Here is a 14,185-nt window from a genome sequence, read left to right on the forward strand (position 1 = left end):
CCACACCACAGGAATAAATAAAACACCACTGAATGTTAGGAGCACTGTACTTGAAGACTCAAATTAGGGCTGGTGATGTGGCTCAATGGCACAGCACTTGCTTAGCATGTTTGAGGCCCTGAGTTTGTTGCCGGGCATGGTGGCTCACACCTTTAATCCCAGCACTCAGGAGGCAGAGGTAGTAGAAGCGCCATGAGTTCGAAGCCACCCTGAGACTTCATAGTGAATTCCAGGTCAGCCTGAGCTAGTGAGACCCTACCTCTAAAAACCAAAAGAGGTATTTTGTTGAGAAATTTTTGGAAAACACAAGTTCAAAATGGAAGCACACCATTGGCTACTGTATATAGATTAACTGGATGAATTGTTTTTTCTATCAAAATGACTCTTTTGCCCATGGTCAGATCCTATCCTCTGGATAAACTACATAAATCAATGAAAATAAAGTTAAAACTTCAATCCTGAGCAATGTCATAGCTTTTTCGGCGATACATGACTGGCAGACTGACAGAACTGACCAGTGGAAAACGTCGGAGTCCTGAATGTCCAGAAGCAGTCACTCAGCCTCACATACTGATGTATCCTGGAGTCTTCTCTTAAGTCCCATACGACCACTGAGCCATGCACTGTTCCCGCAAACAGCAAAAATGCCTTGAAAGGACTAAAACAGCAACATGTAACCTGAAAAGTAAAACATAGAGAGCTGATGGTTGAAAAATATGATAGACATGTTCACAAATGTCAGGCTCACTAAATATGGTATCTGACATGGATAGAGGTTCCAAAGGGATATAGTAAGTAAAACATACTTGTGCACATAAATAGAAGTTATCCTGTCCAGTTGAGGGTTCTCTCAAAGTAAAAAGCAGGAATAAGATATTCACTCTATAGGATTATGACTGCAACCATAAGGCATCTAGCATATACCTAATACATGAAATTTGCTCCATGGTCCTTCCCAGTGAGCACAACTGTCTGTCTGGACTTCAAAACTGGTGATGTTGTTTATCATTTTATTTACAACGTGTACTGTAAATATTTTTCATCTTAAAGCCCCTAAAACTGGCACCTCAAAATATTCTTCACAGCTTTGGAAGAAAACAGTGGTTTTTAGGTCAAGGAACATAAAAACATGACATTTTCCCAATCAAAAGTGAAGCAGATGTGAAAGAGCACTGGCCTGCAGAGCTTCTGATAGCAAAGGTGCTAAGTGACAAGAGCACTGCAGACCATTTCAAGACAGGACACCACGTACGGGAGCGCCTGCCTATGAGAGCAGCACTGCGGGGCAGGAGGCCAGGAGCTCAGGGTCTCTGTAGGCTACGCAGCAAGGTTGAGGTCAATCTGTGCTACATATGACCCTGACTCAGAGACAGAATAATAAGAAGAAGAAGAAGAATTTTTTAAAGAAATTACAAGTATAGAAGGACGAATTTTAAAAACCAGGATCCAAACAGTAAAAGCCAAGGGTCACAAATGTTTTTATTAAGTCTAATTACTTTCATTTCCTATTCTCTCTGGACTGAGGCATGATAATCTTGATTTTCTCAGTCTCGGTTGACCTGCTGAACTCAGAATTGCTACAGTCAAAACAGTGTGTTTTGTAACTGATGCAAAAACACAAAGACACCTTGTACTCTCATTGTACCCACTGTCCTGACACCCTCCCCGGGGTACTTTAATGTCAGCCACCACCCCTCCCAGCAAACACACAGCACTCTTCCTGAGTGTACCTTGGACTCACATATCAGAACCTTCTGGGGCCCTGAAGGCTGCCAAATATCCCAAACACAAAGGAGATGCCTGCTGTCCAGTGACTGGGAGAATCTTTTTTCCGGTAAATCGTGAACAGAGACCACTGTGTGCCTCTGCACTCGAGAGGCATGCAAGCAGGATACCTTCCGATCTGGGGATAAGAGAAACATTTCAGTGATCTGCCACAATCTATGACAAATTAAAACATTTTAGAAGCTGGACATGGTGTCACACCTTTAATCCCAGCACTCAGGAGGCAGAGGCAGAGGCAGAAGGACTGTCATGAGTTTGAGGCCACCCTGAGACTAGTGAATTCCAGGTCAAAAAAAAAAAAAAGCATTTTAGAATACTCTCACGAATTCCAACTCCATGAAGACACAAACATAGTCCTTCCACAGCTAAACATACATGAATCTGGGTGTTGGATAATGCCTGAAGCCTAACCCTGGGCACTGTTAACAAGCTGAGTGATGGCTTGGTTGGACAGACATCCTTTGAAGGTGCTATAGCACAGCCCAGGACAACACGCTTCCTCTTAGCTACCAAAATGTCCCCAAGAGCCAGGTTTTCTGAACACGAGCCTGGTGTCAGAATCTCAGGGTGAAGATCCTAGAAAAGACTGGAAATGGATAGTGCGCGGCACACTGACAGGACGCCGTGTTTAGGAACCTTGGTTCTCTTCAAAACAGCCCTCAGAGTACCGCATGGCAAACTGCTCTGCTCCAAGGTCAGATACAGCATTCCCAGAACAAATTCTGGGGCTTTGTAGCAGAGCTTTCTTAACAGCTTTCACAATTCAGCAGAATTATTGATAGAAATGAAGAAACAGAAGGATGAAAAATAAGCATGCAGTGAGAATTCTGCAGTCAAGAAACACCAGTATGGCTAAAAGGATTTGGGCAAACAAATAATGCCTGCTGATCTGGTGTCCACCTGGCATACCCACCAGCTCCTGAGATCGCAACAAGCAAAGGTCCACAACTGGAGTTGAACCTGCCCTCGTACATCATCAGAGAGATATATTCACCTCATCTCAAGAACACACAGTCACACCTTCAGGGTCACCTCCAGGAAAGGGGTCACAACAGTTATATGTCCCTCAGTCATTCAACATAACCAAATATGCCACTGCTATTACTACATTCCTACATAACAACGTAACACTGATAATATTTCTGACTGTTGTACCTTCCCTGACTCCACTTTCTCCACAATTCTGTGGATTTTACTAATAATTTTCCAGCATGGAGATTTTAGTAACACATGTTACACAGAGCTATTTTATGGCCAAAACAGGAGACTTGACCACTGTTACTACCCTAACCTTGTCTACCACCAATCACCTGGATTTCCTGAGACCGAAAGTGTATTAAGGTCTGATGCCTGCGTGGGAAGAGCACTAGTTTCTATGTGGCCACTTTCTCATCTCCCTGGTTCTCACTCATACTGAGAGGTCTTCTCTACAAGAACATGTCTATTTTTCTCTTTGGAATTAATCCCTTTTTACTATAGCACATATTCTATATGTGTAGCCAGTTTGTAATGTTTTCAATTTTTTTTATTGTTGTTTATTTGAGAGCGACAGACAGAGAGAGAAAGAGGCAGAGAGAGAGAGAATGGGCACACCAGGGCCTCCAGCCACTGCAAACAAACTCCAAATTCCAGACGCGTACACCCCCTTGTGCATCTAGTTAACGTGGGTCCTGGGGAATCAAGCCTTGAACCAGGGTCCTTAGGCTTCACAGGCAAGTGCTTAACCACTAAGTCATCTCTCCAGCCCTTGTTGGGGTTTTTTTGTTTGTTTGTTTGGTTGGTTGGTTGGTTTTTGTTTTTTCGGCTTTTTTTTTTTTTTTTTTGGTTTTTCGAGGTAGGGTCTCACTCTGGCTCAGGCTGACCTGGAATTCATTATGTAGTCTCAGGGTGGCCTCAAACTCTTGGTGATCCTCCTACCTCTGCCTCCAGAGTGCTGGGATTAAATGCGTGCGCTACTACGCCCAGCCCTTGTTTGTTTTTTGAGGTAGGGTCTCACTCTAGCTCAAGCTGCAATTCACTCTGTAGTCCTAGACTGACCTTGAACTCCTGGTGATCCTCCTACCTCTGCCTCCCAAGTGTTGGGATTAAAAGTGTGTGCCACCATGCCCAGCAGTTGGTAATGTTTTTGGTGAACCAAAATATAAGTTTCAAGACAATGGGGTTTCTGTCTAACTATTCACTGCTGATTCCCACCTCCTCCAAAAATGCCAGGATATGATGGACACTCACTTAATGAATGAGTGAGTCAGTGAATCAATAAAAAAATGAATGGGCCATCACTGGAACCTTATCTGTGATCCATATTTCAACAGTGATGACAGTAAGGAATGAATTTTTTTTGAAAGCTGAAACACTTCCATATCCGACCATACAGTTCAAGGTAAATGTGAATCAAATCCTATATTCACATAGTAAGGTTGCTTGTTCATTCTGCCAGGTCCCTTTCTTCCTCAGATTATTTTCCTTCTTTTATCTAATATTCTCCTTGCTAAAAGCACAAGAAGTAATTGAACAAGAAAGACCTCTACTCCTTTTTCATGTAAGAAATCTTTCTGAAAAGACATTAGATTTTTATGAAGGATTCTTGGTACATGTATAAATAACACTTTCCATATCTGCTGCCCCAGCTACACACAGCTCCTGGAGAACACTCCATCATGTCTCATGGTGCTTCCAATGCTGCAAGTACAATGATTTACTAGTGTTGTAAAGGGTAATGCTTTTCTTTAAGATGAATAACATCAAGAATGTGAAAATGATCACAATGTCATTTTGTTTAGATAACAAAGGAATATACACGAATCAATCTCTAAATAGCATGCAGAACATAAGAAAGGTCTATCTGGTGCTGAAACATGTCTGTACCCTGTCCTCTTAAGGAAGAGCCCTCTACAGAAGTCTCATCTTGCAATCTTCTTACAGCCAGGACCATGTAATATCAGCTACACAGGCCAAGGTTTTCAAAGGTTTCACTATTACTGGCTAAAAATGTATACATAGTCAGGCATGGAAGTATATGCCTGTAATCCTAGCACAGGAGAGACTCAAGTAGGAGGATCAAGAGTTTAAGGCTAGCCTGGATGACTTAATGAGACTTCCTTTGTTCTAAAATAAAATAAAAATGAAGAAATTTACTTTACAAATGCAGATTATTTAAATTAAGTTAAATACATACATGCAATTACACCTTATGCTTGATCTTGTGTGCTTTACTGCTTACATTTAAATTTTTTTATTTTATTTATCCATTTTGAGAGAGAAAGTGCTAGAGAGACAGAGAGAGGCAGGTAGAGAGATAATGGGCATGCCAGAGCATCCAGCCACTGCAAATGAACTCCAAACACATGTGCCCCTTGTGCATATGGCTTTGGTGGGTACTGGGGAATTGAACCTGGCCCTTATGCTCACAGACAAGCACCTTAACAGCTAAGCCATCTCTCCAGCTCATGCAGTTTTCTATTCTTTAGCCATGTGTTAACTTAAAAATCTAAGTATATCTGTATAAAATTCTGAGCATCTATAGCACTTACCTTCTCATTGCTAGGACAAAACACCAAACCAGAAGCAGCTTATTGGAGGAAAGAGTTTATTTCAGCTTATAGTTCAAAGGAAAGTTTCATGACAGTCAGGAAGCATAAAAACAAACAACTGAACATCACATCTTCTCACATCAGCAAGAAGGAGAAAGCAGCAAGAATGAGCTCCAAACACCAAGTGGGATTGGACTAATAAACCACAAGACCCTTAAACGGGCATGGTGGTGCATGCCCTTAATCCCAGCACTTGAGAGGTAGAGGTAGATTGTTGAGTTTGAGGCCACCCTGAGACTACATAGTGAATTCCTGGTCACTGTGTAGAATTCCAGTGAATTCTAGAGACCCTACATCGGGGAAAAAAAAGACCCAACCCCAGTGACACCTCCTCCAGGAAGGCTCTACTTCCCCTCCAGCTGGGAATTAAGTATGAGGCTAAATCACAAACACAGGATGCTATGGGGGAAATTTTATATTCAAGTCACCACAGCATCTTATTACATCCCCATGTCTAAACTAAGAATACAAGTTGACTGAACACTATTGTGTTTCGCTGTTTCTTCTGTTTAAGAAATCAAATCAACAATCACTGAGTAATTACTTGGAAACAATTATAGGATTTAAAAGGAACAAAGAGGGCTGGAAAGATGGCTTAGCAGTTAAGCAGTTGCTTGCAAAGCCTAAGAACCCAGATTTGGCTCCCCAGAACCCACATAAGCCAGGTGTACAAGGTATGCACAACATCTGGAGTTTGATTGTAGTGGCTACAGACCCTGGCACGCCAATCCTCCCCATAAATAAATTTTTTAAATTTAAAAATAAAATAAAAGTAAGGGCTAGATAGATGGCATAGCAGCTAAGGCAATTGCCTGTCAAGCCTAAGGACCCAGGTTCAATTCCTCAGTACCCATGTAAGTCAGATGCACAAGGTGGCACATGCATCTGGAGTTCATCTGCACTGGATGCCCTGGTGTACTCTCTCTCTCTCCTCTCCCACCTGATTCTTTCTCTGTATCTCTCTTAAATAAATAAATAACTTTAAATAATAAAAATAAAATAAATTGAACATAGAAAATCTCAGTTTCTATTCTTTTAAAACTCTCACTAATTTAGGGCTAGAGAGATGGCTTGGCAGTTAAAGCACTTGCTTGCAAAGCTTAATGACCTGGATTCAATTTCCCAGTACCCAGATGCACAAAGTGGTACAAAAATCTGTAGTTGTTTGCAGTGGCTGGAAGCCTGGGAACACCCATTCTCTCTCTCTCTCTCCCTCTCTCTCTCTTGCCCTCTCTCTACTTGCAAATGGATAAAATATTTAAATATTTTTTAAATCCACTAATTTAATTACCAGTCCTCTTCTAATTAACTTATGAAAATTATGAGTCATAATTTAATATACACATTTCAGAAGAAAGCCACCCATGTCACAGTTCTACAAGCACTGAGTCCTCCTCTGCTTTACATATAGTAAACTCCATCACACTAAAAAAATGTAAAGTTAAAAATCATAATTTTGGGCTGGAGAGGTAGACTAGTGGTTAGGGTACTTTCCTGTGAAGCATAAGGATCCAGATTCAATTCCCCAGTACCCATATAAGCCAGATGCACAAGGTGGCACATATGTCTGGAGTTCATTTACAGTGGCTGGAAGCCCTGGTGTGATCATTCTCTCTCTATCTGCCTCTCTCTTTCTTTTTTTTCTCCCTTTGAAATAAACATAATATTTTTTTAAAAAAATCATTATTTCAACTACGTGTGATGGCACACACTTTTAATCTCAGTACTTAGGAGGCAGAGGTAGGAGGATCATCATGAGTTTGAGACCAGCCTGGGACATGAGAGTGAGTGCTAGGTCAGCATGAGCTAGAGTGAGACCCTACCTCAAAAAGAAAAAGAAAAAAAAAAAACTATGATTTCAGTATAAGTTAATAGTTAACCAACCACACTGAAGAAAGGGCTCTTACTCTGAAGGAATGGCAGGCTTGTGTTGAGCTGGGAGGAGCTGTCGCTGATACTCAGAGTGCTGTCCTGACAATGAGGGTTCCAGCTGGGTCCAGCTGCCAACCGGTCTTCTTCAAGCAAAACAGCAATCACCTTTCAAAGACAAGTGAGCACACTTTAAAAAGTAAGTGTGTGCTACCTTTTTCTTTAAAATTACCTTTTCATGGTATACATTTTTGCAAACAAATGCTTGGCTCTATCACTTCATAATAACTAAAAAAACATACTATCCTTCTGTATAATATAAACAGAAATAAGTAACAAATATATACCTTAGGCTTCCATTTCCCTGTATATGTTATTTCTCTAAACACACTGCTAAAAAGTTCAGAGAAGAAAAATAAAGTACTAGAGAGAAACACTGCTCCCACTGGGAGTCCTAAGTCAGCATTACATTGCTACAACTGATCGTTCTTAGGATGTGAAGGGACCAGAATCTGCAAAACCGTGGTACGGAAGGCAGGGGCTGCGTGGTGATTATGAAAGGGGGAAGATGGGGACCCAAGTATGTAAAGACGCCTGCGATGCCCCAAGCTGACCCTCTGCTTCCTGTCCTACCCACCTTACCTTCCCACTTCATCATCCTCGGCCTCTGTACTAAAACAGAATCCAATTAAAAAAAACTGTACCAAGAAATCATATTTCTAAACCACAAGCTGCTATATAACAGTGGCATGAAGACAAAATAATTACCAGGTAGTCATAGAGAGTCTAATTTACAGGCTTGATCCAAATCAAAATGTCAAGGTTTAACAATGCTATTTCTGTTATTGCTGTTTATTCCTGCTTAGTATTTAAATTGAGTTTATATAAAAATTAATGAGAACTGAGGAAATTAGAATAACAACTTCACACCAATGTTAGTAATTATTACTAATGTTTGGAATGTGAACTGAAGTTTCCAGGAGGAAAAAAAAGCCACCTGTGTTAAAGTTTCTACAGGTTGACTGACAAGAGCTTTAACGATGGTGGAAATTTGTAATGTTACAGGTCTACAGCCAAATTATCTTAAGCTATATTTAGCCTTTTTAATATCCATTCATTCATTGCCTGCTCCTGACTATCAAGCAGGCAAATCCTTCTGGAATGTATTAATAACCCTAGCTTCTACCAACCCAAAAGCTAAGAACAGCATCTGAAGCCTGATTTTCTGTAACCTATCTACGTGATGTTTCCACCAATGTATTTGAAAAGTGCCTTGATTTATAATTTTCTTTGTTCTATAACTATAAAATCTGCATGAAACTGTTATCACACAGGAACATGGTATTTGGGGCAACCTGAGTCCATGTTCCAAGGTCATGGTCACTCATACTTAACTCCAGAATAAACTCTCTCATTACCTTTCAGGTGACAGCTCTACTTTTATGTCAACAACAGAGATCCTTTTTTGAGATTAATACTGAACTATCTACAGAGGGAAAGTTAAGACAACTGGAATTAAGTTTCAAAATAACTGATCAGGTGAATGATAGAATGAGAAGTGAATGAGGAAGGAGTGGCCATTCAGATGAGACAAACTGGCAAGGCGGTGATAACTTATTAAGTATATGAAGCCTCACAATGCTAATCCCATTATCTTTATATATTTTTTAAACTTTTCATAATCAGTTTTTAAAATTATTATCTTTAAATACCTCACATTTATGTTTGCTTTGATAACTTAATATATTTAGCACAATATTTTTTTAAAATATTTTTTAAAATATTTAATTTATTTATTTATTTGAGAGTGAAAGACAGATAGAGGGAGAGAGAGAGAATGGGCGTGCCAGGGCTTCCAGCCTCTGCAAACGAACTCCAGATGCGTGCACCCCCTTGTGCATCTGGCTAATGTGGGACCTGGGGAACCGAGCCTCGAACCGGGGTCCTTAGGCTTCACAGGCAAGCGCTTAACCGCTAAGCCATCTCTCCAGCCCTTAACACAATATTTTATAGTCATTTTCAGTTGTTAGAAATTAATATTAAAGTATAAAATACAAATACATAGATATCATTTTCAGTGTTCTACATTTACCTCATGTCATTCTACATACAAGGAGTTAACAAATGCATTACTCATAACTGTAAGAAAAGATTATGAAGGATAAAGAATCAATCCTGGCTTATCTAAGTTATAAAGTCCCAAAAATTGTTAGCAACTCCCACATTCCCATATAAAATGAAACCTTACACACTGCATATAGAAGAGCACACACAGCGTGCAATGTACCTGACATGCTGCCCGAAGAAAGCTGGATAAGCGTGGAGTGTCAATCCTTGGCACAACTGTGGCATCAGAGAAGTCTCTTTCTTCATTTCCTAAGAAAACATGTTATATTAAATCAATAACATCACCTCTTAAGATAGTCATTCCTTGGGGCTGGAGTGGCTTAGCGGTTAAGCACTTGCCTGTGAAGCCTAAGGACCCTGGTTCGAGGCTCGATTCCCTAGGACCCACATTAGCTAGATGCACAAGGGGTACACGCATCTGGAGTTTCGTTTGCAGTGGCTGAAGGCCCTGGCACACCCATTCTCTCTCTATCTGCCTCTTTCTCTCTCTGTCACTCTCAAATAAGTAAATTAAAAATGAACAAAAAAAAATTTTAAAAAGATAGTCATTCCTTAAACAACCTACAGTTCAGAGTAGTGTAACAAATACTAAAGCCTAGAAGAACAATCAGAACACTACACTGTAGTCTCCAAACTAAATTCGTGATTTTTTCCAAAATCAATTACACATTGTTTTCTAGTAAGTCTATGACTAAATCTAACTTAAGTATCTTTATTTATTTGGTATGTATATGTGTGTATGTATGAAAGAGAGAATGTGTGTGTGTGTACAGGTGTGTGCATGCCATGGTGTACATGTGGAGGTCAGAGGACAACTTTTGGGTTGGTCTTCTCCCTCCACCTCATTCTGAGACAAGGTCTCTCGTTGCTCAGCACTTAGCTCACCAAGCTAGCTGGTCCATGGGCTTCTGTGACATTTTCTGTGTCCTTCCTCCTTGACATTTACACACTTTTACATGGAGGCCTGGGGATTCAGGCTTTGGGGCAAGTGTTTATCCAGTGAGTTCTCTCCCAGTTCCCTTTACAAGTACCTTAAGGAATGTAGTTAAATGAACCAGTGTTTATGAAGTGTCGGGGTTAGGTGTGCAGATTAAGCATCTCTAATCTGAAGATAGAAATATGCAACAATTGTGGTCCGAAGCACTTTGAATAAGGGACCTTTGTCCTGCATTGCTTTCTTAGGGTGAGGCCTACCCGAGAAAGTAAGATTCCCTGCCTACAGAAATTCCTCAAGAAAGAAGAAATCAAGTAGTAAAGTAGTCAACATGCCATAGCTTCACAGTACCTATTGGAACATGTCTTCTAGGGACTTTTGATTTAGTTAGGTGGAACACATCTTCAAAGTGCACTTAAAATAGAGAATTCTGGACTGGAGAGATGGCTTAGTAGTTAAGGTGCTTGCCTACAAAGCCTAAGAACTCATGTTTGAATCCCCAGGTCCCACATAAGCCAGATGCACATTAGCAAGCATGCAATGTCACCATATGTACAAGGGGACGAATGCATCTGGAGTTCATTCACAGCAGCTAAAGGTCCTGGCATGCCCATTCTCTCACTCTCAAAATAAAAAAAGAAAAAGAAAATTCTAGTCTGGGCATGGTGGTACACACCATTAATCCAAGCACTCAGGAAAATGAAGTAAGAGGATCACTGTAAGTTTGAGACAAGCCTGAGCTTCAGAGTAAGTAACAGGTCAGCCTAGGCTACAGTGAGGGCTCATGGAAGGAGGGAGGGAGAGAGAGAGAGAGAAAGGGAAGAAAAGAAAGGAGAGGGAGAGAAGGAGAAAGAATGAAAGAAAGAAAAGGCAGAAAAGAATGGAGGAAGGGAGGGAAATTCTATGTTGAGAACAGACTACCCCCAACAGAAACTTGACTGTGGAACCAGACTGTTCCACAGTCATAGAAGATAGCTGCTTGGAATGTGAGGCCATACCCTGTCAGAACTCTGACCAGGGCAGAGCAGGTTTAATATGCCTCTGTAGTTCAGCAGCTAGTACTTCCATAGTCTTACATTAATAACCATATCAAAGAGGGACATACAATAAGAACAACAAGAGGTCCTGGGGTGGGGGGCGCTGTGCAAGCATGAGGACTTGGGTGTAATCTCCAGGACCCATGTAAAAGTCAAGCACAGCTGCACATGCCCGAAACTCCAATGCTGAGTAGGGCAGAGATAGGAGGACGAGTGGAGCTCCCTGGTCAGCCAGTCTAACACCACCACCACACACACAAAAAGGCAAGTTCTAGGTTTATGAGAGACCCTGTATTGGGGAAATAAAGCACCAAAGAGATAGAGGGGGACACCTGATGTCTCCCCCTGGCCTCTACACACATGTACACAGGACATGCACATCTGTACACATACCAGAGAGAACAAAAAAAGGCAAAATCAAAACAAAAAATGTTGACAGTGGTAGTCAATAGTCATGAGTACCAAAGTTACCTCCAGACACAATGGCGCTTTCTCCTGGATGCTGGGTCCATACTTCCCTAGTTTCTATATCTTCAGTCTGAATGTCTCTGTCAACACTATCTTCATTATATTGAACATATGCCTTAGAGACAAAGGTAGGCTAGAATTAACACTTGGTCTCAATTTTAGAGCAATTTTCCATTCCTAAAAAATAAAAACAACTACAAATTTTAAAACGCTAATAAGTTTAAAAGTTAAGCAGTCTTGGGGCTAGGGCTATAGCTCAGTAGAGTACAGCACTTGACTAGACACAAATGTTCTGAGTTTGATTCCCAGCATTACAAATAAGTAATCCACAAACAGTAAGTATCTTTTGGCCTATGTTAAAAATAAATATTATAGCATAAATAATCATAGGCAAAGATTGCTTTTATCTCCAACAGTTGGGGTATAATTTTCTGGGCATGCTTTTCAAAAGTGTTTCCAAAAAGTTACATCAAACAATTTGGTTTTAGTATGAAAGACTGGGCTACCCACATGCTATTTTATCAGAAGGTATTGGCTTTGCAAAACCAAACATAAATTTTGCCTAATTTTTGTATTTCAAAAAGGCACATGCTTCACTGAAGATTTGTTACTATCAGCTCTGAGGTAAGGTAAACAGTAAAGGCACAAGATAATCTATTCAAGTTCAATAATCAGCTGCAAAACTAGGTCTGAAACTACCAGCATCTTCAAGTTCCATGCTGGGACAGTGAGTGTACTGAGGAAGCAGTATGAAGACAAATGGCAGCACTGTGAGGGGAATAAGAAAAATGGGAAGATTTGATATCTGACTTTGAAAACTTGATAGACTTATTATGAAGTTAAATGATCTCTGAACTAATCAATGATTGAAAACAGTTGGAAAGTACAGAAGTATGTGGGATGGATTATACCAGCACTAGAAGAGGGAATAAAACTCAGTATAAGCCGCTAGGGAAGGATCTTGAACATTAGGAAGAAGGAACATTATGTGAGATAGCAGAGGCCTGACACACTGATACCAGTGAGTGGAGACTGCTGGAGAATCAAACAGATTCCTGGAAATGAAGAGTTCACATTAAGAAGACTGCAGAAAGTACTGAGAAATTTGGAATTCCTGAATCATAAGGATTTTATACAGACTAATATGGCTGCTACTGGCTCACCTGGAACCTGAGATCAAACCCAAACTTGACTGTTTACTAAATAAATGATTTGCACTATGCAAAGCCGTATTAAAGGCTAGCACTGCTGTTCTACCATCTATATCTATTACGTGCCAATTATTCATGTGTGCCCATAGGTAGTGGGTTGTTTTTACATTCTGCATCACCTCTGGGTTTACAAATACCATGTGACAAAGGGCACATTCTCTAGACCCATCTCTACTGTTCTGAAACAGATACAAGAAGCACAGAAGCACAGATTGACCTTACACAGGACTTACATCTTCCCACTTAGTTAAGACATCTTGTACTGACCTGCTTCGTATTTTTTTTCCCAAAGTTTCTGATATACATATCATATTCATTTACAGGTGGTAGATCCAAGACGGAAAAGGTGAATGAAAAGTCTAAGTCAATAAGCCGCAGTAGTTTTGTACTTCGTGTCCTTTAAAATAAATTGGAAACAAAAATTAAATAATATACACAGGGACACACAAGGGGATGGAAGGAGTCTTAGGATCTCATGTAGGTAATTGGCAAGGACCCAACTTTCATTTGTGTATGAGGTATTTATTCTTTATTGTAAAATAAAATAACTTTGTTTTTAAAAAATTACCTTATTACCCTCCTACCACCCTCCTTTGCCCCCTCTTGAACCCTGACTTTTCTCCTACTATTTCCTGTTCTATATTTATGTCATTTTTTTTTGGCCCTCCATCATCATCCATGACAATTTGTTGTTGGGACCAATATTGTGCAGGCCTTGTGCAAATAATGACAGCCACTATGAGATCATGACTACAACAATAACTTTCTTTCTGGGAGTCAAGATTCCAAAGTACTCCACCCATACTTTAGCTCTTACATTCTTTTCACCACTTCTTCAGTAATAGTACTCCAACCATTGGAGGGTGTGATATAGATGTCTCATTAAGTGCGGAAAACTCAACTGTCACTTCTCAGCACTTTGATGAGTTAAATCTAAGGTATTTAGTAGTTATTTTAAATAATAAGTAGGAGCTGGAAGTATACTTCAGTGATTGGGCACTTGCCTAGCTTATGTGAGGACATAAATTAGATCCCTAGCATAAAGGGGAAATTACCTAAAAGATAGTCATGGGCTGGAGAGATGGCTTAGCGGTTAAGCGCTTGCCTGTGAAGCCTAAGGACCCCGGTTCGAGGCCCGGTTCCCCAGGTCCCACGTTAGCCAGA

The 14,185-nt window shown here is 40.4% G+C and overlaps 1 protein-coding gene across 2 annotated transcripts in view; it reads right to left on the reverse strand.

Annotated features, from left to right (window-relative positions):
* Dync2i1 (dynein 2 intermediate chain 1) overlaps positions 1 to 14,185 on the reverse strand; it is an 80,838-nt gene that overhangs the window by 16,110 nt on the left and 50,543 nt on the right. For both annotated transcript variants that reach the window (XM_045160767.1, XM_045160768.1), the window contains exons 9-14: positions 13,289 to 13,418; positions 11,814 to 11,925; positions 9,532 to 9,620; positions 7,283 to 7,412; positions 1,731 to 1,903; positions 516 to 678 (exon numbers count right to left, since the gene is read on the reverse strand). In XM_045160767.1, the coding sequence (XP_045016702.1) occupies positions 516 to 678; positions 1,731 to 1,903; positions 7,283 to 7,412; positions 9,532 to 9,620; positions 11,814 to 11,925; positions 13,289 to 13,418 (797 nt within the window). The remainder of the gene's footprint in view (positions 1 to 515; positions 679 to 1,730; positions 1,904 to 7,282; positions 7,413 to 9,531; positions 9,621 to 11,813; positions 11,926 to 13,288; positions 13,419 to 14,185) is intronic.

The sequence above is a fragment of the Jaculus jaculus genome, chromosome 10 (assembly GCF_020740685.1).
Source record: "Jaculus jaculus isolate mJacJac1 chromosome 10, mJacJac1.mat.Y.cur, whole genome shotgun sequence".
Taxonomy (NCBI): domain Eukaryota; kingdom Metazoa; phylum Chordata; class Mammalia; order Rodentia; family Dipodidae; genus Jaculus; species Jaculus jaculus.